The sequence below is a fragment of the Actinia tenebrosa genome, unplaced genomic scaffold, assembly GCF_029948245.1.
Source record: "Actinia tenebrosa isolate PJP-AT-01 unplaced genomic scaffold, QUT_ActTen_1.0 PGA_scaffold4__44_contigs__length_22323623, whole genome shotgun sequence".
Lineage (NCBI taxonomy): Eukaryota > Metazoa > Cnidaria > Anthozoa > Actiniaria > Actiniidae > Actinia > Actinia tenebrosa.
Window position 1 is genome coordinate 16,105,721 of NW_028292581.1, and position 24,858 is coordinate 16,130,578.

General features: G+C 43.7%; 2 protein-coding genes across 2 annotated transcripts; one reads left to right on the forward strand and one right to left on the reverse strand.

Moving 5' to 3' along the window:
• Positions 1-2,237: 2,237 nt before the first annotated feature.
• LOC148907253 (uncharacterized) lies at positions 2,238-12,801 on the reverse strand. Its single transcript, XM_089036833.1, has 4 exons — positions 12,679-12,801; positions 11,186-12,583; positions 9,248-11,047; positions 2,238-2,285 (listed from the first exon to the last, which is right to left on the reverse strand). Exons 1-4 carry the CDS (start codon positions 12,799-12,801, stop codon positions 2,238-2,240), a joined length of 3,369 nt encoding a protein of 1,122 aa, XP_088892959.1.
• Positions 12,802-13,365: 564 nt separating this feature from the next.
• Positions 13,366-15,261, forward strand: LOC116307971 (uncharacterized). The gene has a single exon (XM_031718306.2). The coding sequence runs from the start codon at positions 13,785-13,787 to the stop codon at positions 14,511-14,513; it is 729 nt and encodes a 242-aa protein (XP_031574166.2). The 5' UTR covers positions 13,366-13,784; the 3' UTR covers positions 14,514-15,261.
• The last annotated feature ends 9,597 nt before the right edge of the window (positions 15,262-24,858 follow it).

Here is a 24,858-nt window from a genome sequence, read left to right on the forward strand (position 1 = left end):
CCAGGAAAGTTACCCATTTTTCGATGGAGCCCTACACTAGGTCCACTGAAGACCTAACGCCAGTAACTTTTCATATGCTAGCCAATTGTAAATATGCTAAGTTGCAAGTCACTTCTGATGACGGCAAGTTTGGGATAAATCGCATAGGTCGCAGGCCCGCTAATGCAGCCTGGAGTCATAAGCCCATTTCTACCATGAGTGTGTTGCCGTTGGTTCCAAATTACCAGGGCGGTGCTAATACCGTCTTTCATTATCCTCAAAGCAGGACACCGTCCGATGAGAAGGATAAGATCAAGCCTTCATCTTCTTCAGGAGTACCACCCCAATAGCGACGACCAAGATCCAAATGTTGTTACCCACGAACTTCAACAGTTCGCCGCCGGCCCTAAGTGCCAAGGAAACAACTGAACCCAGCAGCCCAGGAAGACCGGCTGCCATCTTTTTTCCCAAGTCCGTCAGCCCATTGCCTAATTTCTTTACGCCTGCGCCTGTAGCCTTAAGCGCGGATAGGATGACTCCTACTACGCTCGAAATAGCAACCGCAAATGCCAGCGGAATACCATACTTCACCAGAGCTCTTTTTACCTTTTCCTTGGTGGTAAGCCCCAGCTCTTTTTCCAGGTTTTCCTTTTGCGCCTGTAATTCCGCAAGGCGTATTTCAAGGGCCTCCACTTCCTTTTGAGCTGCTTCCCTTTCTTCCTCGGGACGAGTCTGGTCGCTGATTATTTCCTGCTGTCGCTCTATTTGCCCCTCCAGGTCTTCGATGGCCTGATCTCTTTGCCGGATTTGTTCTTCCTTAGTGTTAATTTCGGCAGCCAACTGCCGCCGTTCCTCTAAAGAGCCGGCTATGGTGATATGCAAGTTTTTAGCTTCCTCTTTTGTCAGGTCTAACTCCTGTAAGGTGAAGTCCAAAGCCCTTTGGGCTTGGTCTCTATCGCGTAGGGCATTGTCTCTTTGTCCTCTAATTTCTATTATTCTTTGGGTTTTGTCATCAACTTCTCTCTTTTGAGCATCGAGAAGTAGTCGGTTTTGCCTCATGTAATCTGCCTCCCTTTCTTTCAACGTTTCTTGTAGTTCCTCGACGTGTTTTTCTAGTGCGACCCTTTCATTTATGTTTTCCAACCTTTCTAACATGCTTCTAGTGGCACGCTGGAAGCCTTTTAATCTTGCTACGTCACCCCTAACTCCGCCATTTTTGTCAAAGAGGGGCTGTGGTTTTGTCCAGCGGTCTTTATCAGGAAATTTCAGGTCTTGAACGCTTATGAGGACTTTGTTTCCGCGTTCTGTGAGCCTTACGTCGTCAGCATCGAAACGGGGATAGCGCTGCGTTAGCTCTTGCGTTGCCCACTCTACGGTTTCCCGCGCGGTTGCCCCCTGCTCACCCACGTTTCGAAGTTCCAAGTACTCAGGGACGGGGCTGCCGCGGTTTCTTGATTGCCACATGCGATTCAAGGCTGTCTTGAAGCTTCTCCACCTATCACCATACCTGCTTATCAAGGCCATGTCGTAAACGTGAGGAGCGGTTTCCGCGCCTCTAGTCCATGCGTCGTATTCTTCGTCGTTAATGTCGACTTGACCTTCTTCGGTGGTGGGATCGAAATCCGTTTCTTCTACTTCCATTATATATGATAAGCTCAAAGTTAAACCCCAACATATTACCTAAGCAGGTCGGCGGACTGAAAGCAGAACGCACCTTTCACCGAGTCACCTTTACCCCCAGCAGCGCTAGACCTGGAGAAACGCTGTACGTAGGTGTGCCTCGACTAACAGATAACCTAGTCTTAGTTCCTGGCACCTTAGCTTTAAGGTTTGATTTGACGGTGCAACCCACCGTCGCAGATGAAAGGATTATCGTTAACAACCTTGGTCGCAACATCGTCTCAAAGATGCGAGTAAAGTTTGCCGGGGAATCCCTCTTAGACTTAAACAACTATGACCTTTACACCACTTACAAAGATCTGTGGTTGACTGCATTCGAAAGGGCACAAAAGATAGAGCAGGGTATTGGTAGCACAATCTTACGTAAGGTTAGGACTCCTACCAAGACCCAACCTACTGACGGCAGCGGAGAAACCGCAGTGGCAGATGCAAAGGCCATTAAGACAGCCTATGGTACTAAATACGTAATACCATTGGACTTTGAGGCTATTACCAGCCACGGGGTTTATTATCCTAGACAGTTGAGTGAGTTGCAGTTTGAAGTGACCTTAGCCAACATAACTAACATCATTGGCGGGTTAAGCACTGCGTTGTCGGGAAGTATTCCTCCATATGCCATTACCAACCTGGAATTGCAGTATGAAACCATACATTCCGAAGATCTAGCACGCAGCGCTGGCATGGAATACAGTGCTGGAAAGGCTTTCTTGTACGACCACGCGGTAATGTACAAAACCTTTAGTTTCCTGGATAAGACAGACGCGGTAATTACTCAGAGCATTAATTTACCACGTCGTAGTCTTACGGGGCTGATGTTGGTATTTATTAAGCCTTATGAAGCCGGTAAGCGCGATTCTGAAGCCTTTCATAACCCTGGCATTACCAACGTCGGGATTAGCATTAATGGGGTTCCAAATAAGGTGTATTCGCAGGGAATGAAGCCCACAGACATCTACAGGGAAGTAAAAAGAAAGTTTGGGGATCAAGTTGCACCCGGAGAGTTCTTTACCAATAAGTATGCGCTGTGGATTGACATGCGAACCACCAACGACGAGGATTTACATGGACAGGGATTGCGTTTGGTAAATACCCAGGACGGCATTACCCTGGAAATCAGGCGTGACTTAAACGCCAGTGCGAGCGACTCAGATAAGATCAACGCATACATCTTCGTGGTGTCTGACGCCCAGTTGAGTGTAGAAATGAATCAGCTAAAGAGTGTTGCATATTAATGCGCTGCGCTCCCTCATCCAAGAAAGGATAAAAATATCCCTTACGTATAATATGCTCCGCGTATTTGAAAACAACGAAACTAAACTGCAATGCATAGTGCAAGGCGACAAGCTGTACTTTAAGGCGAAAGAGGTAGCAAAGGCATTAGGTTACGCAGACACCAAAGATGCTATTAAAGTCCACGTGCGGGATAAGCATAAGAAGAGGCTTAGTGAATTTAGAATAGAGGTGAATCGCCTCCCTTCTGGTTCACACCCACAATCCCTGTACGTGACGGAATCTGGTTTGTATCAGTTAATATTTAGCTCCAAGCTACCGACAGCAGAGGCATTTCAAGATTGGATCTTCGAGGATGTCCTACCTACGTTAAGGAAGACGGGAAAGTACTCGTTGGATGGCCCAAATAAGTTGGTCTTCAAGATCGAGAATGAGTTTGACTTACATAAGAAGGTCATCGATTACATACGCCGGTTTCACCCTACGCTGTTATTAGCACCTGGACTCGGGGAATTGCAAGATACCGCCAGTAAAAGGATAACGTGCTGGCAAAAGGGCTACCAGGCAGGTCAACCCGACATCCTAATTCTTAACTCCCATAAAAAATACAATGGGTTATGTCTGGAACTGAAGACGCCAAAGGGTAACGGCGTATTGTCCGACAAACAAAAAGCGGTATTGACGCAATATGAAATGAATGGATACTTAACGATGGTTTGCAACGATTACGATCTGATCTGCAGGGAAATCGACCGTTACGTCGACGGCATTCGCATACCTTGTCCTGGCTGCGTTAAGGCTTTCAAGTCACAGGAGACGCTACGAACGCACCGAAGGATATTTCATAAATATAATGATAGTTGAACAAACTCACTGGCGCGAATTAATACAAGGCATTTCATACAAAATAAAAAATTACGTCGTCTTCGAGGACATTAACCGTTTAAGGTTGGTCCTCTTAGACGGCAGCCAAGAGTACAGTTTATGGGCTCCTGACTGCGTACGGTACGTACTGCAAGGCGAAGAGTACACTCACGTACGTAGCTATGGTAAAGTCAACGGTCGATGGAAGTTCGACGTTGAAAGAAAGGCGGAGGCTAATCCATTGTGTGATTAGTCGTCCTCATGGGCTTCTAGGTATTGGTCTGCTACGTCGGGCCTCATTTTTTCCGACATGAAATCGATCGATATCGTAATCAAGGCTCCTCCTATGAACGCTGCGATTTGAGGAATCATATATCTTTCTCATTTTTCCAAGCCTTTCGTATTGCAAGGTAATGGTCTAAAGGCTTGGGACCTTCGTACAGGCAACACCAAATATGTTGACCGCTGCGTTGACAACCACATTTATCGCAAATGCCGTCCCAGTGTTCTCGGTTCTCCCATCTTACTCCTTCGTAGTCGTCAAAGCATACGAAATCTTGGTCTATTTCTTTTTTACGCAGCACTAAAGCCCGGCTGGTTTCAAGGGGGCAACATCGCTCTGCTAAATCGCCGTGGGTTTCACAGACGACTTCTTCGAGGTGGTAACGTCGGCAGCGGTATTTATGCCAGTTCTCTTCAAAGAGGGGTTCATCGCATCGGTGGCAATGGCCTTTAAGGCAGACTCTATGCTCGCGGTGATATCGTAGGGCCTGTACGGTGGACAATTCCTTACCGCAGTCGCCACAAACAGTGCTGATGGTCTTTTGACAGACTTTCTTGGAAAGATGGTATTGCAGTCGCTGCTTGCTACTAAAGGCTCTATCGCATTGCATGCACTTCATTATATATACCTCATTTTTTATTGTTAAATTGTTAAATGCCAGCAAGAGGGTTTTAGGATAGGTCTATTATTTCTTGTTATTTTGTTAAGCTCCCATTAAAAGATTAGGTATCATTCTTTCTCATTGTTGAAACCAGCAAAAAGATAATCATATTAACCATTCTTCGATTTAACAATTTAACAATAGGTCCTTGCTTGAGACCTCTTTGCGGCATTTAACAAAATAACAATAAAAAAGAAAGACCTATGCTAATTCCTCTTGCCGGGGCTTAGTAAGATCTTCTTTGCGGTCTCTTACTCTTCTCGAGCGTCGTTTAAAGTCCTTTGTGCTTTAGTATCCGCGGGACACCAATGTCCAACGAAGTCTTCTTCAGAGAATACCTTATTACAGTGACGGCAGGTGTATTTTTTACACGGTTTGGTTATCGGTGTTTTGGGAGGGATTATGCAGTCAGCAGGTAGTTCACACGTAGTGCAGTCCATATATCTATGGGGGATATTGAATGAAGTCCTTAATGGACTCCTTAGCCCAACCCGCCATTGTCAAAAGCGCGCCAAACCGTTCTGCACGCTTCAGACCGCACATTTCATCGTACAATTCCTGTACGCGCTCTTTTAACCGGTCTATCTCTTCCCTTTGCATTTCTATGGTGTCTTTTTTATCCTTTGCGTCGGCGGCAATCCTTCTTACTGCTTCCACTGGCTCCATCTATATATGAATCCAGATCACATACCTTGTAACGCTTTGATAGTAGGACCCACCGGCTGCGGAAAGACCCAATTCGTCGTGGAGCAGCTATTAGGACCCTTTAGATACCGTTTCGACTATATTGTGCTATTATGCCCCACCTACGTAAATAACCGCACCTGGGAAGGCATAGGAGTGAACGATGACGACTTCTTCGTAGATATCTTAGATCCTAACGAGTTATCCAGCCACCTTAAGTTTTGGCATAAGCAATTCCCTAAGGATACACAGACGCTCCTCATATTGGATGACATTGCCTGCGGGGACGACGTAAAAAAACGTACCTCCGAATTAGTGAAGCTCGCCTTCAGCGGTAGACACGACAATATCAGCGTTTGGTTGCTTTCCCAGCAGCTTACCAGTGTCTCTAAGCCCTTTAGGGAAAACATAGGATCGCTTGTCGTCTTCTACACGCCCAGTAAGTCTGACCTGGAAACCATCTTAAGCGACTACGGCGGTGAGATATCCAAGGAACAGTTGCATGAATACATGAGGCATTTAAAAACGCACCAACATTCCAAGATGATCTTCTCTTTGAGGTTTCCCTACACGGTTGGAATCTATGATTCCTAATGTATATGGAGATTGAGCAGCTCTTAGATGAAGTCCCCACACAGTTAGATGAAAGTAACCTTAAGGAACAACTTAACATCCTTGTGTCTTCGGGGAAGTGCAAAGAAATGATAGGCAAGGAACTTACCCATGAGCAGGTTAATAAGTTGTCAGAAGAGGAGGTTAAGAAGCTCCATAAGAGGTACGAGGCTGCCCTCGCAAGTAAGACCACGGACGCCGTCGCAGACTCCGCTATCCGACTTACCACTAAATTGCTTGGACTTGCACTGCCTATAGACGATGTGGAGCAACTACAGAAGGACATAAGAGATGACTATGTCATATCCCAAGAACTTAAGATAACCTGTGGGTGGTTGTCTTTGAAGTGCGGTAAGTTAATGGCAGTCGCCTCTGCGGCACTTCACGTAGCTCAGCATGTCGACTTGAAGGAGGTACTAGGTTCCTTAGGAACATCTTGGAAGGACTTCAAGAAGGACAGAGAAGTCGAAAAGGTCTTCCAGGCAGCACTTGCTGAGGTACCTGCAAGTGACTTATCAAGTACTTAGTCAAGTCATTCGCGGGAATTACCCAGGCCGCCTCAAGTACCTAGTTAAGTCATCCTTAAGTACTTAGTCAAGTCGTCTTAAGTTACTTATCAATTCCTTCAAGTCCTTAGATATAAATGAGTGAACCAGAGTCGAAGGTAGAGCAGCCTCAAGAGGAGCAACGAATCACCAAGGCTAAATCTCCAGGCAGAGTTGCTGCCGGAAAGAAGCTCGCGGAGATGAACAGGAAGAACAAAGCCAAAAAAGAAGAAAAGGTGGAGGAAAGAGAAGAGGAATCCTTCATTAATCCCGGCTACGTCATCGGCGCGATAGGAATTGCTATAGCAGCAGGCAGCCTCTACTTACAATGGCGGGCAGCAAAGTCAGGGGTGAAATTGGAGCCAGCGCATTACACGCCTACGGAGCCGCCCGCGAGAAGGAGCAAAATCCCTGAAATGGAGTAATAACCTTCTCGCTTTGTAATATAATGTCAACCGCGTTATTGAAAACTGTTGAAGAAGCAGCTATCATTACTTCCATCGTTGCGGGTATTGGTTGGGTAGGTAAGAAAGTGCTCAAAGAAGACTTTACTGAAGACCCAAGCAAGAGCTTCGCTAATTTTGCTAAGATGACCGCTGCCGTTGGCGGGGCTATCATGGTAAAGGATTATCTACGGAAGGAAAAGTACCTACCTAATGTATAATGGTTAGCTTAGTCGCAGGTGGAGTCATTGCAGCTTTAGCATTTACAGGAGCTAATTATGGCGGTCAATATTTGGATAGATTAGTTAGAGGCGACAAAAGCGGTGCCGCCGAAAGAAAGAGACACGACTTAGCGCTGGAGAAATATCAAAGGGACGTTGCAGCTTGGAATGAAAAAAGACAAGCTTACAGGGATTGGTTGGATAAGAACTACCAAGACAAAATGCAGGCAGACAAGAACTTCGAAAACACAGACTACGCCTTCAAACTTTATGCGCAAGCACACCCCGACTTTAGAATGAAAAAGCCTCAGTTCAAGAATTACTACCAGCCTTCTAAGAAACAAAAAGACAATGAATTGGTCTTTGTAGGAGTCGCAGGGCTGGCCGGAGGCGCGGCTTTGGCGTATCTAATATAATGATCGTCTTTTTGGAAAGCGACAAGAATGACTTTACCACGTATTTGAATCCTCCCATCAAAGCCTGTAAGGTTCGGTTGGTTAGTTGCTCTTTGTACAATTCTTGGTATAATTTAATTAATGGCTTTGTCATCGGAACTTCCGGCACCAAACCAAAAATACCAGATTCCCATTACACCCCAATAACACTGGCTAAGGAGCTAGCAAAGCATGGATATACTCTTACCACAGGATTGCCCCATGAAATGACATTCAAGAAAAATAATGGGAGCGCCAATCTAAAGGACAGTTCATTGGTAGAACTCCTGGGCCTTACTAGTACCACGATAAATAGCGGCAGTACATATGACGTGAAATGGAAAGTCGCATCCTCTTACGAAGTCTATTGCGATTTAGTTCATAGTTACAACAATGGAGAAAAGTCTTCTCTTATGTCCAAGTTTCTACCCAAGGGTAATCCATTTGACCCAGTAGAATACACCCCCACTTCTTTAAGCTATGACTTGTCTAATTTGGTAGAAAGCATAAACATCACCATTAAAGTGGACGGAAAGACGGTGGATTTTAACGGACGTAAGATCAATCTCGTCCTGGAATTCATATAATGGGCCGCGTAGAGGACAAACTCAAAAGGATTTACTATGGGCCTGAAGGCTATTGGAGAGGAGCGTCAGCTATCAAGAAACTCGCGACCGCGGCCAGGGTATCAGACGAAGCAGCTAAGAACTGGTTGAAAAAAGAAACCCTCTGGCAGGTTTATCTTCCCGTGCCCAAGTACATTCCCAGGCCCAGCTTTACCGTAAATACCCCCAATGAAGTTCATCAGGCAGATTTGCTTTTCTTGCCGCACGATAAGGTGAGAAGAAAGACCTATAGATACGCTTTGACCGTAGTGGATATCGCAAGCAGATACAATGACGCCGAACCCATAACCAGCAAGGATTCTGGAGAAGTCGCAGAAGCCCTAGGTAGGATTTATAAGCGCGTCTTGAAATGGCCTAAGCTGCTGCAAGTGGATGCGGGGACAGAGTTCATGGGCGTGGTTACCAAGACCCTGAAAGACCACGACACCAAGATTAGAAGAGCTAAAGCAGAGTACCACAGGGGTCAAAGCATTGTCGAAAGATTCAATAAGACCCTGGCCGAGCGTCTCTTTGGGTACCAGTATTGGAAAGAGCTGGAAGATCCCTCCAAACGCAATAGGGAATGGACTCAGAGGCTCCCCCAGGTCGTCGCGGCTTTGAACAACGAGGCGGCCAGGGCTACGGGAATAAAACCCAAGGATGCCATAAAAAAGAAACACGTGGAACACAAGTCCTACGTCAGAAGTTCAAGGGCGGTCTTCCCCCATGAAAAGAAATTAGGTAATGTCACGGTTCGATATCTCTACGAGCCGGGTGAATTAGAAGGAGGATCCAAAAGAGCTACGGATCCTAATTGGTCTTTGGAAACTTACCAGATCCGAAGTGCGATAGCTAAGAAGGGCCAGCCCATCTTGTATTATCTTCATGATGGTCCCACGCGTGGGTTCGTCAAAGAAGAACTGCTTATCGTGTGATGTCCGAATGCTATCGTATGCACTCCGTCATCACACATCCATCGCTTACCGTCAAATGCAGACAGTGACACCTTCTCCTGCGTAACGTTATGGATCTGATGCCCATAACTGCGCAGGCTATTCATTTTGTGACGCTTTTCCTTGCGAGTCTTTAGTACGTCCAAGTAGGACTCGTGGGTTATGTCCTTTTTAACTACGTACTTTTTTACGCCTTTTGCCTTCTTTTCTACGCCGTCTAATTTAAGCACACTGTACATTTTCGGCTTTAGACCAACATATTCAACTATTGGCTTACCCAGCATTTCGTCCTTCATTTTTCCGATAACTTTTTTGTTTTTCGTCGAGTAAAGGAAGTGGTCCTTTGGATATCCGCTTGTGTCATACTCGTCTATGTCGGACAGGCAGTCCTCGTAAATGTCTTCTGTTTGTACCTCTAGTATTAGCGAGTCTGTATCCGTGTAAAGCAGGTGACACTTGCTCCCGTACTTTGGCTTTAGTTTGTCGTAATAAAACTCGTACATTAGGAGCTTCGACAAATCCAATACGGCAAAGCCTGTGTATACCGGCTTATTTAGGAGCAGGTTTGCCTTCTTCATGTGAATTACGTAGAAGTTTAGCATTTTTACGTACCTAACAAATCCCGGTTGAGAGACGTATTCCTCGGCTTCCTCCTTAGTGCTGGCTATTTTTATTGTTACTCTTTTGCGTATGTTTTCCATGGTTTTTCCAAATACGCTGTTATTCATTAACTTAAATAGATTTTTTTCAAAGTCATTCTTTGCGGCAGTTCGCTTCGTGGTGTTAAAGTCTATGTATGGCTTCATCCAGGGCTCCTGGGTAAACTTTAGGACCCTGTGAATCTTTTTTACCTGCATACCATGCCTTACGTAAAACTGTAAGTTGCGGTAATGTACAACATACTTATTCTTATTCATTAGGTTCATGGTTAGCTTCCTGTAGGGCTTATACCCGGGACACATCTTTTTCTGAAGTGGTGAAAGCTGCGCAAAGGGTATTTCTATTGCCTCTGGCGCCAGCGGAAATTCGTTGTGTTCGTCGTGTAAAGTCTCTGGATATTCCAGATCTACTTCTAGCACATAGCCCTTGTCCTCTTCTTTTCCTATTTTCAGGTAAAAGTCAATGGGTTTAACTGTATCCCATTCAAAGTCTCTTACCGGTAAGTATTGGGACATTGCCCAACCATAAAGGTTGTTAGCGTCTAGGTAGTAAATGTACGTCGTTGGTTTTTCCGGGTCGTGGTCTACCATGGGGTTATTTGCGCGCGCGTAACGTCTGCTGGGCCCGCAAACGCCGCCTCTAATTCCATCCTCCATAAACCTGTACATGTCATATTCGGTCAAAAGGTCTAGCTGCGCGTTTGTTTTCTTTAGCAGCGCGCTCCAAGAAAGCCCGGGTGCAGTATAGAAGTTTGCTGGATCTAGTCCATAATACTCCATAGACATCTTCCTAAAGCTTTGGAATACGTCGGCCAGCAACACCACATCAGACCTAAGGTAAATGTCGTGGTATTCACCCATATTTTTACATGAGTGTTTCTTCCACACTTTCAGGGCGTGCTGGTATTCCTCGTCTCTTATGCTAGACTCATTTAAAGTGCTGTAGAAGCATTCTTTAGCTGGTAAAGGCTCCTCGAACCTCTCCCAGGAATCCATGTACTCGTAAGGATAAACTCCTTTCCTTTCTGCGTCATATTCACTCGAAATGGGGAATTCGGTATTGTATTTCACCAAGTTCGCCAGTGAGTCCGCCATAAACTGCTGTGAGTCCAGAAACTTTAACTTACCTACAGTAACTGACATGTATCTTTCCTTATTGTTTGGTATGCACTTTATGCCACTTCCATCTGTTCCCTGAAGAAGCAAGTGGCTGTCGTAACCCCTTAAATTATGAAAAAACACTGGTATTTCCATTTCTGGGTCAATTCGCGAATTACACTTCCAGTGTGCAGCACCTATGTAATTGCCGGTTAAAGAGCAGCAGTCCATTACTTTGTCCTCATAAAAGTCTTCTACGAATACCTTATTACAGTGAAAGCAGTGAGTAGATGGTTTACCGGGCCTTTCACCCTTTTTTGCGTACCTTCCGCATTTAAAGTGCGCTTCTCCCAGGTACTTGCCGTCGTCGTCCCAAGCCTTTTTAGCCTGTCTACCAAACCTTAGGAAAGACTGGTTACATACGTGGCAACTCTTGGCCTTCGCGTACTTCGATCGCGTTTCTTCGCTTAACAAAGGCCTTTTTCTGCGTCTTAGTTTACATCGTATTTCCTTTTCCTCCTCCTGCAGGGCCTCTAAGAACCCATTTGCCGCGCCTTTTCCCCTGTAAATAACCGGCCCGTTAGTCTGCCCGTCTGATCTTACGACTATGTAGCCGTATGAACATATTTCATGCAATCCTAGTCTCTTTGTAGCCCCATTTTCCTGGTCTTCCTTTGTAATTATGGCCTCAAAGTCCGCATAAATAACATAAGGCACCCTTTCCTGTCTTTTGTGATCTGAATAAAACAGCCCCTTATCTGCTGGCAGCTGTATTCGTTGCGCTACTTCCTCTGCCCCTCGACATATTTCCGCGTGCTCCTTTATAGCCTTTAATGTGTTAAATGGTAATAGGCAGCAGTCGCAGAAGTACTTCTTACATTTGTGCTTCGTATGTCTGTAAAATAGTCTGTTAAGGTGCTTAATCCACGAGTAGTGCCCTCCGTGGTAAAACAGGTGCACTCTCTTATTCTTGCTTTTGGATAACACCAGCGGTACGATCGTCTGATCCCTTACGCCGTACACATTTATAGCTACGTCATTCAGTTCCTCAAATATTGGTATATCAATCAACTGCATTGGGAATTCTACACCTTCCCACTCCAAGTCGTCTACTGGATATTTACTTGGTCTGCAGGGATCTTTTTCTACTGGGTAAAGTGCAGACCTAATTGCCCACATAAAGCATCTATTATCGGTGTTCTTTACGTTCACAATAGCCTTTTTCCTTTCCACCCAAGTCGGTAAAGGTACATAGCTGCCGCCTCGAATAGGTACGTACCTTGCCATGCTTATTTCCATTCCTTCGACCTCCTCTACTGTCCACCCTGATCCTTCTTTGGTGTAGTTGGACAGTGACTCCATAATTGCCTCCAGTGCCTCACTTAGTGATCTGCTAAAGTTCGTTGACTCTAATATTACCAGCGACTTCGAACGCAGCATTGCTGTCGTCATTACCTCATCTTTGGATAGGCTTACTTGCACCATTATGCTTGCTTTTAGAGCCCCTAGGTCTCCTAGACCTTTCCTCAGCGTGTTCTTAATTTCTTTGTCTGACTGTCGCCAAAACTGTCGAACATCGATTTCACCGTTACCTGGTATCGACACCGTTTCGAAGTTGCTTTGCGATTCCATCTATATATGAGATATATTTTAAATCCTTAATACCAAGAACTCTTTAAATCATCGTAATCATACTTACAATCCTGACAATGCCAAAACAACTTTACCTTAGTTGGAAACTTTTTACCACACTTACAGTCATAGCTCCTCATACACTTTATTTTCATCTTTAAATGTTTCTTCAAATCCGCTGCTGTCTTAAAACTTCTATTACATTCTTCACAGTTCATTATATACTTATTATATCCTATTGCGTCGGCTCATAACCGCACTAATACCCGCGTAATTCCAATTGACCCCTATAATACCCGGGTAATTCCGAGTCAAAAGTGCGTCAGAACCCCCATATCCTATACTACTGATGAATACGGCAATAAACGCTTTGCCTGTAAACGGCTTTTAACACTGTCGTTCGGAATTTTTCAACTTATTTTTACTTCTCCTTTAGATTCTTTTATAGAGACCCTGATACTAGTAAACCGTCCCAACCAGGATCTGGTTTATCATTACTCCGAGACGTCACGAAATACTTTATCAGTATTTTTGTAAGCTCAACCAACTAAATCCTCCATGCGTGTTGAAACCAGGTCCTCCAGGTCTCCCAGCTTACCCTGGAACCATGGTCTAGTTCTCAATGATTTAGTCTCCACCTGAAAAAATTGAAACTGTGGACAACACTAATCCTGTCATGAATAAAAATATAAACATCTTTATAAATCTACAGTTTGTATTGGACCCGGAAGTCGTTAGTCCCATACGATCGACGTCACACTTCAAAGCTGCATTTCGTCGAAGTCCAGTAGCTGTGAAGTCTACGCAGTTCTAGGAATTAGTTCAAATTCGTTGTTACCAATACTTTGATATAACAAGCCTAATTTTTGGCAAATTTCCTCTATAATTTCAGAAGACTGAAAGAATAATCGCTCAATGAGATTGAGATGGCGTGTAATAATACACAAAACTACAAATTGGTTGACACGGAAGCAAGTCTCAAGGAATCTTTGAGCGAATTAAGAAGCTGTGAATCAAACGCTTTCCTAGCTATCTACAGCGTCAAGGCGAAGGCGTCAATCTGAGTAGGAAAGGAGAGCTAACAATTATTACCGTGGCCACCGAAGAGAAAGCCTACATATTTGATGTGACAGTTCTGAAGCAAGCGGTGTTTGACGAAGGCCTTCGTGAAATCCTGGAAGACAAGTCGAGAGAGAAGTTGATGTTTGATTGCAGAGAAGATGCAGATAGTCTTTGGCATCAGTTTCAAGTCAAGTTGACTGGAGTTTTGGATGTTCAACTACTTGAGATTATGTACAGAAGAGAAAGCTCTGCATCTGGAGCGCAGTCGACAGGAAACAGACGATTCCAACGACGTCGCAGTCAGAGAGAACATGAAGTTGAGAATATTTATGGTTTTCGTCGATGCATCGAACTTTATATCGAAAATGAAAATGTTCTCAAAACAAAAGATGAAGTCAAAGAGCTGCTAAAATGGAACGACAAACTGTGGAAACGTCGGCCACTTCCAGGCACCTTGCTTCGCTACTGTGCTGTTGATACTCTAGAGATGTTTAAACTGTACGAAAAGCTGAAAAGTGCCAAAGACAAAGAGCTTCCTCGACTGAGAATTGCCTCTGAGCGCTATGCTAATATGTTGCGCAGTAAAGCCGAAAGAAGGTTCGACGGCTTCGAAAAGAATGCATATCTTCCACTGGATATAATACCCGAGAAAGGAACGCTTGATTTTCCTCATGCTACTACTCAATGCACCAAATGCCAACGGCTTTTTCCAAACGAAGAATTTAGTAAAATACAGTTGCGAAATGGTGAACAGAAATGCAGAGTTTGCAAGGAGATCAAGCGTTATGCTGATTTGAAAGCAGAAAGGCAAAGTTTATACGATGCTGGTGGTGTAAGCGATTGGCAATATGATGAGAATTATTATTAGTGTGAGTATATATGGTGAAGGGTGGTAAAGGAGGAGGGTGAGTGAAGGGAAGGGCATCTATTCAATACTCAAACATAATTACATTTATCAAGTCTTAGTTATTATTTTATCTACTCGCTTCACTTCCACTTGTTTATTTTCTTTAAGCCTGTATTAATATTTGCACATTAATTATTTCATATTTAGCCATATTATTCTTATAATACTTAACTCATATCATTGTAATTAATTCAATTTTCTTTGTTTTCTTGTAACATTGTGTGTGAAGAATAAAAGTCTAATAAAAGTCTAAAGTCTAAGGGCTACGAATCCTTTTTCACGGATAATATAAAGATCTAGATTTCACGAAATAATGAAAATGGCACTTTCACATTTCACGAAAAATAAAAAACGGTCAAATCACGTTGAAATAAACAACAAGCACATTTCAACGATGACGTCACATGAGTGTAATTAGGATATCTAGATCAAAGATAAATAGCTTACTGTTTTGACTGTTTGCAAAGATTTATATCTTATTTGGGTTTTTTCCCGTAATACGGGCTGATATTTTACGAGTTGCGAATGTATTTTTCCGAGTCCCGTAGGGACGAGGAAAAATACGAGTAATGAGTAAAATATCAGCCCGTATTACGGGAAAAAACCCAAATAAGTTATTTATTATACGACATTGAAAATTGATATGTATTTGTCCCTTTTTGAGCGAGTTTATCAGTATTTTTTGAGTTTTCAAGGTCCGCACGCTATCTCAGAAAAAACGTAAACACAAGGAAACCCATTAAGTGCCTTTAATCTTATTGGTCAATAGGCAAATTACATGACAACTGACATGAAACTCGTCAAACTAGATATGATCTTCGTAAAATTACACTTCGCATCGATTCAAAATAAGTTTACTAACAATCAAAAGTTTTGAAAAGTTAGAATCATGAAGACGAATTCCAGCAAAAAAAAAAAAAAAAAAGCTTAGTGAGTTCACTAGTTCTTATAGCTCATCGTCGCTGTTTAATGGATCAATTCTCTTGAATTTCTTCTTAAAACTGGGGGATGGTTTAACCGCCAAAGCATGATGATCTCTACCAAAGTTGATAGAACAGTTATTGAAAACAGCTCCATAAAACATGCTTTGATTGGATTCTGGCTGTTCTGCAGGCTCTAATGGATTGGATGTCAGAGTACTGGAAAGTTGAAGCGGTACTTTAGGACTCAAGGCCGAATCTTTCGTTAGTTTTCTTCCTTCGATGTGCTCACTTAATTTGGAAGACATAACGTGCTGTTGCTCTGTTGACGCTTCTGAATAACTATCCAAAGACTTTAGGTTTCTCTGGCCAGCCAGGGCGATTATATTCAGAGGCTCTACGTTTTCTTTTCGTAGCGTTGAAATCATGGTTCTTCGTGCCGAGTGGTTGGTAAAACGGCCTTCAATACCGGCGGCTTTGCACATCTCTTTCATGAACTGTGCCAGCGAGTGCTTTCCAAGTGGTTGTCTCTTGTACCATATCTCTGATGATGGTTTTTGAATGGCTGCCAAGTAGAAAGGAGATTCAGATTTTTTCATTTCTGGTGGTACATGAGAAATGTACTCCTTGAATAATTTCACTGGACAACGAGGTCCACCAGTTGCAAACATCTTAGGACTCATTTTCGCCTGTTCTAGTTTTGCTTCCGCGTTCCTTAATCCATTCCACGTACTCTCTTTCTCCATCTGTTTTGACTTCAAAGTCGCCGTATCTTACACGATGGTGCTCATCTTGTGCTCTCCAACCCAAGTAAACAGTGTTGTGAAACCAAACTGTACGCAGAAGGACTTGAGGATAATTGTTGCCAAGCTGTTGTTTTTGCCATAATATCTGAATATGGTCTGTACTCAGCCCCTGTGCCTTGTTTGGCTTCTGGCCTTTCCCACACCTACGGAGCTCCTTTCTTTTGCAAGCCAAGGCTTCCCGAGAACGGTTGAATTCTCTATCCAGCAAAATGGAGTATTGTTTGCCTTGTCCTCTAAGGAAGCGGTCGATACTACGGAAATAGGAGGTAAGAGTATCTGGTTCAAATTCATCGCCATTTTGCTTGCGTACTTTTCACCACAAAACAGGCTAGTAGTTTGTCCAGCTCATTAGGCGGTATCTCTTCAATTTTTCTTGTTTCTTTAATCGTTTTTGCCCACCTGTAGAAGACTTGTAAATCGTTATGTGTCTTTTTTGCAGTGTTTTTGTTCCTGTTTTCTCTTATGAATGTTGATACTTCATCTTCATCGGCGAAATTAGTGGTCTCGAGCTCGTTGTCCTTCTGTACTTCGACTGTCGTATCCTGCGGGTTTTCAAAAACTTTTAAAAGAACATTGTCATCTATTTCAAAATTGATTTCTAGGAAATCTAGGTCAGTGTTCGTGTCATAGTGAAAATTTAGGTCAAAATTTGGGTCACTTTCACCTCGAAAGATGATGAAAAAAGTTGCGAAAAGTTACGAGCGTATTATGCTATTCCTGTCCCGGTTAAACCGGTTAAACCGGGACAGGACTAGCATAATACGGTGCCATATTTTGCGAGTTCTCTTGACCTTATAAGGTAAAATTACGTAATAGTCGTATAATAAAGTTTCATTACTAAATAAAGCTAGCGAAAGTATTGTTATTGAAAAGCAGAATGAAATATGTGTTATGGAATTAATCAAAATAAAATGACTTGAACTATGTGTATTCATCATTATTTGTACTACCTTATTACACGATATTTTCGTGACACTTCTATGGTTTCGCGATTTCGAAGTTTACTGTGCAGACACACTAACTGGGACTACTTGCAGAAAGCTTATCTTAACCAATCACGACCTAGTATAGAGTGAAAACAAAGGTAAACCCGCCGCGCCGTGACAGGGTTTTTAGTAAGTTCGTCCTAAGAAAAGTCGCCGTTCCATCCTCCCAATCTAGCCCCCGGGAGCTTTATTTTACGGTAGACCATGAAACAGTTTTTTTTTTCGCCGTTTGATAGCCCGGATTCAATTAAGATATATATTATACCTTGAGAATTAGGTTTTCCGCTAACTGGTAAGGATCAGCAGGGCCCAGGCCACGCCTGCAAACACGGAGAAACAATAAGCATCAATGACTCATTGCTTGTTCAATATGTCGACTCTTCAGCACCAACCTCGTCATGACGCACTAGCTATGTGTCAAAAGTTTGACTGACATCGCCTTGATGCGGTCTGACTGCAGTTTGAGGTTTGCGGTACCTAGGCTTTTATTATCGAAACATCCTTACATCTCGTGATGTTCGGAGAGCGGATAGAATTTAAATATTATGTAAATCACAGAAATGGTAAAATGTCTGTCGGTCGCTGAGGTGTTTTTTGTACCACGTGATCATTCCTGGCCAAACATTTTTTGTGGTACAGAAAAATTCAATGACAAGATTATATGTGGGCTTTGTTTTAATTACCAGTACTGAATTCGAAAGTAAGAAACTAATAAACCTTCAAAGTAACGAAGTTTAACGGGTTTTTCTTATTTTTCGTTTTTTTTTTTCGTCGAAGCTACTCTCCTCAAGGCACAGGGAGCCCGGCTTTGGGATTTGTATATGAATAAATGAATCAATAAAGTGCTTTGGGTTTCCTGTGTTGAGATTTGAAACAAGACGCTGATACATTGAATTTCCGGTAATCGTATTACCAGTAACTTGATAGCAGATTAACGTAACGTATCAGTGTAACGCACTACACTAATACGTTAAATTTGAATTATAAGCTGCTCTCGAATTACTTACATTAATCTGCTATCAAGTTACCAAATCTCAACACAGGAAACCCAAAGTACTTTATTGATTTATTTATCATTGGCGTCTTCTTTCAAATCTCAACACAGGAAACCCAAAGCACTTTATTGATTTATTTTTTATTCATGTACAGATTCCAAAGCCGGGCTCCCTGTGCTCAAGGCTGTTTAAAAGTCGTCACGCAACGCTTCTTCCACAGTATTGCGTGACGACACTAAAAAACGGTTGCGCATGGGGCTAATCGGTTGCAGCCAAAAGCAGCAGTAAGGGGGACTCGCGATCGATGCCAAAGATATACGGGTTTAACCCGCGGATTTACGAAGACGGGTACAGCAGATTTACGGGAATTCCTTACTGCTGCTGTGTTGGGAATCAAAGATAAGTGTTTATAAAAAATGTACGATATATATACGATGCATGAATGTAAAAAGTTCACCAATGACTTCTGTATAATTTGCCTAAGATCCAAAGTTAACATACCTAAGCCCAAGGGTTTCTGGTGTTGTGGTAAAAAAATGCAAATAGAAGATGACACGTCAGCACAGTGTTACGAGTGTGGTAAGAATATTCGTAATGCCGTACCAAGTGCTACCAGAGAGCAGTATTATGCCAATGGAGGTCGTAAGAAAACGCCATATAAGAGAATAAAATACTTCAGGGACTGGATGAGTCATATTCAAGGTTTACATCCGGTATATTTAAACAACGAAGTAAGGAAGAAAATCATAGACCATTTAGAAGAGCCCTCGCCGCAAAGTCTACGAAAGACATTGAAAAAATTAAAGCTAGGGAAATATTACAAAGCTATTCCCTATCTTTTGTCTGACATTACCGGTAGGCGTATTCCTCATGTCCCAGATATGCAAAGGGCCGAGTGGTTATTCTGTCGGCTGGATAAGGATATTCCTTATTACCCCGACGTAATTTACGAAATATTCCAGCAAATAGACCCCAACCACCCGCTGTTAGAATGGATTCCGAGAAGATGAAATGTGCAGCCGAAATCCCCATGTGATGTCTACTGAGCGAGTTTTCTTTGGAGCTCCTCTTTTGCCTCCTGGTAGATCTTTTTGCGGGATTCCTCGGACAGATCTTTCACGATGGTTTTTTTATTTCCCGACTTTAATTCATTATATTTCGTTTCCTCCGCGAGGATTAAAGAAAACTCCACATCGTCTATGCGACGGTCTCTTAAAGCTTTGGAGACTAAGTCAGCGATGGTGTTAGCCTTTGCTTTTGCCAACGCGATGTGTGTATCATGCTTCGATATCTTACCGGACAATTGTTTCATAACACCTGTCATAACAGCGGAAACAATACCGCAAACGGCTCCAACACCAGCCAAAGGAATGCCAACAACCATTCCAGGGCCCGTCAGAGAAGTAGCAATGCCACTGCCTGTAAGAGCCACGGACATGGAGCCGGAAGTTATCGCGATTTTATGTAGTATGCTTCGAGCTCTGGCATACTTTTTTCTAACCTCTTCGTAGTGTTTCGCTTGCCCTTCTAAGTAAGCCAGGATTAAGTTTGCCTTATTTAAACGAAAATTCTCCGCATTAGGTTCATCCTTAGAAAGTTCAGGATAAAGTGGAGGGGCTGAAGGTATAACATCCATTATATACTAATGTACGACGCATTTGGAAATAATGTGTATGATTTTAAGTCAGTACCACTGAAAAAATATGAGCTACCGAAGCCCGAACCAACACTTAAAAAATCCGAGTCAACGCATACTAACTTTCCTAAGAATTTATTACCAACCAACCAGGATTACCCATTTTACGACAACAAAGATGCAAAAGACTTTGCTAAGATGGTTACCTCCTTAGAAATCCCCGTGGGTTCTACGACTTTCGAAATAAAGATCAGAGACATCTTCAAAGAAACTGCCATCAAGCATACGTCAGGTAAAGAAGCCCGCGAATGGCTTGCAGGACCTAACATGCGGTATTGGCCGCAGCAGTTAAACTTTGCTGTCTGGGCTGCTACTAAAGGATATGGTATAGCCGCGGACATGTTCCATATTCCTTTCCTGCGATTCCATGTTGCTTTTACTATTCGTAGGATATTGTTTGAGTTAGGAGCGCCGCTTCCTAGTGACACTATCTTTAAGCCGAAGGATAACAAATATGACAAAGTCGCATGGGAGAGATTAAAGAATGAATTCAAGCTCACCAATCCTGACTTCCGCAACAAAGAAGGCGCCGCACATGGTTTAGGAGAAACGTACACTTATGCTTCGTATGTCGGAGCCAGCATAGAAACTCCGGGCATGGGATACCCAAGTCAATGGGAATTCTCTGACCTTGGAGGTAGAGCATCAAAAGGCAACTTGATTTATTTCATAGAAAGCAAAGAGAGAACTCCGTGGACGCCTTTCTTTGCCGCGAAAGGTATTGGGTTGAAGAACCAAGCAAGGATTAACCGAAGTATTGAAGCCTTTGTTTACTGCATTCTAGGGGCCCAGGTTAGCACTCGCAGCCCCATCGTAGATGCCTCCGGTGCGTCACAGGAAACGCAACAAGTATTCCTTGTCCTCTTCGAAAGCGCTGTTATCGAGAATGAGATTTCTAAGTCAGTTCAAAGATATCAACTTGCGGTGCAGCAATCAAAGGTTAGACTGGATTATGCCTTGAGTCCTGGTTGTTGGTTAATGCCAAGTAATTTGGTCATCAACGCCGATTCCGTCGTGGGTTACAACAACAAACTTCAACGAGCTACTAAGGATATGAAGTTTGGGGTGAATGACGTGAACTCTGACACTCTTAGGAACATTCCCCATTTCGTGGAGAAGCCAAAGAAGGAGCACGTAGAAAAGCCACCAAAGATTACACCTAAGAATACGATGGTAAGAAGAACACCTAAAAAAGAGGAAGAATATGACCACGAAGTCTTAAAAGTGGGTTTGGTGGTCACAGCAGTTGGTCTGGGTTATTATATATGGATGTAAGCAACCCACACACAGATAAAAGAGCTCCTAAAGGAGACAAAGGTGATAAGGGAGAACGGGGTTTTAAAGGGGATAAGGGTGACACCGGACTGCAGGGTCCTAAAGGTGATAAGGGAGACACCGGAGCGCGGGGGTCCAAAGGAGACACAGGATTACGAGGTCTCGCAGGGCCCAAGGCAAGAAGATACAGATTTGATCTTACTGGTGTTGATGTGTCTGATGGTGATCACACTTACAGAGGAACCGTAACTGTAGACGGTGTTGTGAAGCACCCAAAAGATTTTCAGATCTTTGCGTTGGAGTTCGTATTAGATGGAAACCGAAAAAATTGGACATATACGTATGTGGTTAGCATGATTCCAGGTGGTTGGACGCAGACTAACTCAAATGGGGCGGGGTTTCATGGTAATAATTATACGTTTACCCCATATTCGAAAGATTACGTATACACAATAGTATTTCATACTATATATGACCATATTAACTTTTATAAGAGAAAGGGTAACATAATGTTAACCAGTTTTGATGCTATTGACATAATGGCTTAATTATATGATGAACCCTTATGTAAGCGGCACAGATTGTGTTTATACGACTTACACAGGCGAGAAAAAATATGACCAGAGCTCTTGGGTGGACGTTGAGGACATGTCCGTGAATTTGAACTACTCAGGGAAGAAGTTAATCCTCTGCAGCATTTGCCTTGGTTCGTCAAGTCATGCCAACGTAGGCTTTAGGTTTCTTGACACAAACGGTGTATTACAACCAATGCGCACGAAGACAAATAATAGAGAGCCCGTACACTTTTCCGTAGAACCCAACCCCAGCAGCACCGAAAATCTATCGGTTTGGACTTTCCACATGGTTGCCGATTGCCACGGGAAGGTAAAGCTGCAAATACGCGTAGACGACACGGGTGTAGTAGTGGTAAATAGCATACATGATCAAAGAAATCAACCTTATAACCACGCAACCATTAGCACTCTTACGGTGGTTAGTCTCTAAATATATGAATCCGCATGTAAAGGAAACCCACTACGTTTGCCATTTAGATCAAAAGGCGTATAGCGAAGGGAATGAGTGGATTGATATTGGAATGTGGGTTAAAGTTGGAGGCTTGGGATTAATAATATGCACCATTAGCATTAACACGGGTAATGGTGCAAACGTGGGGCTTAGATTCGTTGACGAGAATAACCACCCATTGCCGCTTTACAGAAAAAAAGTTAACAATAGGGACCAGGTTCACTTCTCGTCTGAGCCCCCTCCGCTAAGTGCCGAAGACTTAACGCCGGTTACTTTTCATATGATAGCCAACTGTCAATATGCCAAGCTGCAAATTCTATCCCACGATGGCAACGTAAGGATAAATTACGTCAGCGGTGGCGCTGCAGCCCCCAACGAGACCTGGAGCCATAAACCCATTAGCACCATGACCGCCATACCCTTGTTACCGCATTATCAAGGCGGTGTGAATACTATCTTTACTTATCCCCAGTCGAGAACACCCCGAGGGGCGGCTGACGACGATAAGCCGCCAGTAATACATAAAGATAAGATTAACCCTTCATCTTCTTCAGGAGTACCACTCCAATAGCTACTACGAGGATCCAAATGTTATTCCCCACGAACTTCAACAGTTCTCCGCCGGCCCTAAGTGCCAAGGAAACAACCGAACCCAGCAGCCCAGGAAGACCGGCTGCCATCTTTTTTCCCAAGTCCGTCAGCCCATTACCTAATTTCTTTACGCCCGCGCCCGTAGCCTTAAGCGCGGATAGGATGACTCCTACTACGCTTGAAATAGCGACCGCAAATGCCAGCGGAATACCATACTTTACCAGAGCTCTTTTTACCTTTTCCTTGGTGGTAAGCCCCAATTCTCTTTCCAGGTTGTCCTTTTGCGATTGTAATTCCGCGACTCTTTCCTGAAGGGCTTCTAATTCCCTTTGTGCTGCCTCCCTTTCCTCTTCGGGACGAGTTTGGTCATTGATTATTTCCTGCTGCCGCTCTATTTGTCCCTCCAGGTCTTCGATGGCCTGATCTCTTTGCCGGATTTGTTCCTCCTTAGTATTAATTTCAGCCATTAACCGCCGCCTTTCCACCAAAGAGCCAGCTATGGTAGTTTGTAGGTCCTTAGCGTCGTCTCTTGTTAAGTCCAACTCCTGCAGGGCAAGGTTAAGAGCCCTTTGGGTTTGGTTTCTTTCGCGACGAATTTTGGTTCTTTGGTCTACCAGCTCCCTTATTTCTTGATCTTTGAATTCGACCTCCCTCCTATGTGCGTCGGCGAGCCGCTGGTTTTGCTTCATGTATTCTTCCTCCCTTTCTTTTAACGTTTCCCGCAGCGCTTCCGTTGAGGTGCCAGAGCTTTGAGCTTCTTCTAAGTCCCTTTGTGCTTTATCTCTTTCGCGCAGGGTTTTATCCAACTGGTTTCTCATTTCTACCATTCTTTCGTTGCCGAACTTCTTTTCAGCATCGACAATTAGCTGAGTTTGCTTTGCGTATTCTTCCTCCCTTTCTTTTAACGTTTCTTGTAGTTCCTCGACGCGTTTTTCTAGCGCAACCTTTTCATTCAGGGTTTCCAGCTGGTCTAACATGCTTCTAGTAGCACGCTGAAAGCCTCTTAATCTCAAGACGTCACCCCTAACGTTGCCCTCCTCATCAAAGAGGGGTTGTGGTTTTGTCCAGCGGTCTTTGTCGGGAAATCTTAAGTCTCGGACGCTTATGAGGACTTTGTCTTTTTTTTCCGTGAGCCTTACGTCGTCAGCATCAAAGTGGGAATAACGTTGCCTTAGCTCTTGCATTGCCCACTCTACGGTTTCCCGCGCGGCTGCTTCGTCTGTGTTTTTAAGTTCCAAGTACTCGGGGACGGGGCTGCCGCGGTTCCTTGATTGCCACATGCGATTTAAGGCTGCCTTAAATCGTCTCCACCCCCTACCGAATTCGTTTTCTAAGGCTGCGTCGTAAACTTGGGGCTCGGTATCCGCGCCTTTAGTCCATGCGTCAAATTCTTCATCGTTAATGTCTATTTGCCCTTCCTCAGTGGTGGGGTCAAAATCCGTTCCTTCTACTTCCATTATATATGATAAGCTCAAAGTTAAATCCCAACGTATTACCTAAGCAGGTTGGCGGGCTGAAAGCAGAACGCACCTTTCATCGGGTCACATTCACGCCTTCTAGCGCAAAACCAGGGGAGACGCTGTACGTAGGCGTGCCCCGCCTAACAGATAACCTAGTCTTAGTACCTGGCACCCTGGCTTTAAGGTTTGACCTAACGGTGCAGTCAAACCCCACAGACGAAAGGATTATCGTTAACAACGTGGGTCGCAACATTGTTTCTAAGATGAGAATCAAGTTTGCTGGGGAATCGCTATTAGATTTGAATAGGTACGATCTGTATGCCACGTACAAAGACTTATGGTTGACAGCCTTTGACCGCGCGCAAAGGATAGAACAAGGAATTGGTAGTGTTATCCTGCGTAAGGTCCGCACACCTACGAAAACGCAACCTACTGACGGCAGCGGAGAAACCGCAGTGGCAGACGCAAAGCGAATAAAGACCGCCTATGGTAGTAAGTATGTCATACCACTGGACTTTGAAGTAATCACGAATCACGGTGTCTATTACCCA

What these genes read in the sequence shown, in the direction of transcription:
- LOC148907253 (XM_089036833.1), bottom strand. Translation starts at nt 12,801, where the DNA reads ATGAACTGTGAAGAATGTAATAGAAGTTTTAAGACAGCAGCGGATTTG. An exon ending in GTAAAAAGTTTCCAACTAAG is followed by an intron (nt 12,584 to 12,678) that starts GTAAAGTTGTTT and finishes TCTCATATATAG; the next exon opens with ATGGAATCGCAAAGCAACTT. An exon ending in ATAACGTTACGCAGGAGAAG is followed by an intron (nt 2,286 to 9,247) that starts GTGTCACTGTCT and finishes CTGCAATTCCAG; the next exon opens with GTTGGTAATGGCATATGGAG.
- LOC116307971 (XM_031718306.2), top strand. Translation starts at nt 13,785, where the DNA reads ATGTTTGATTGCAGAGAAGATGCAGATAGTCTTTGGCATCAGTTTCAA.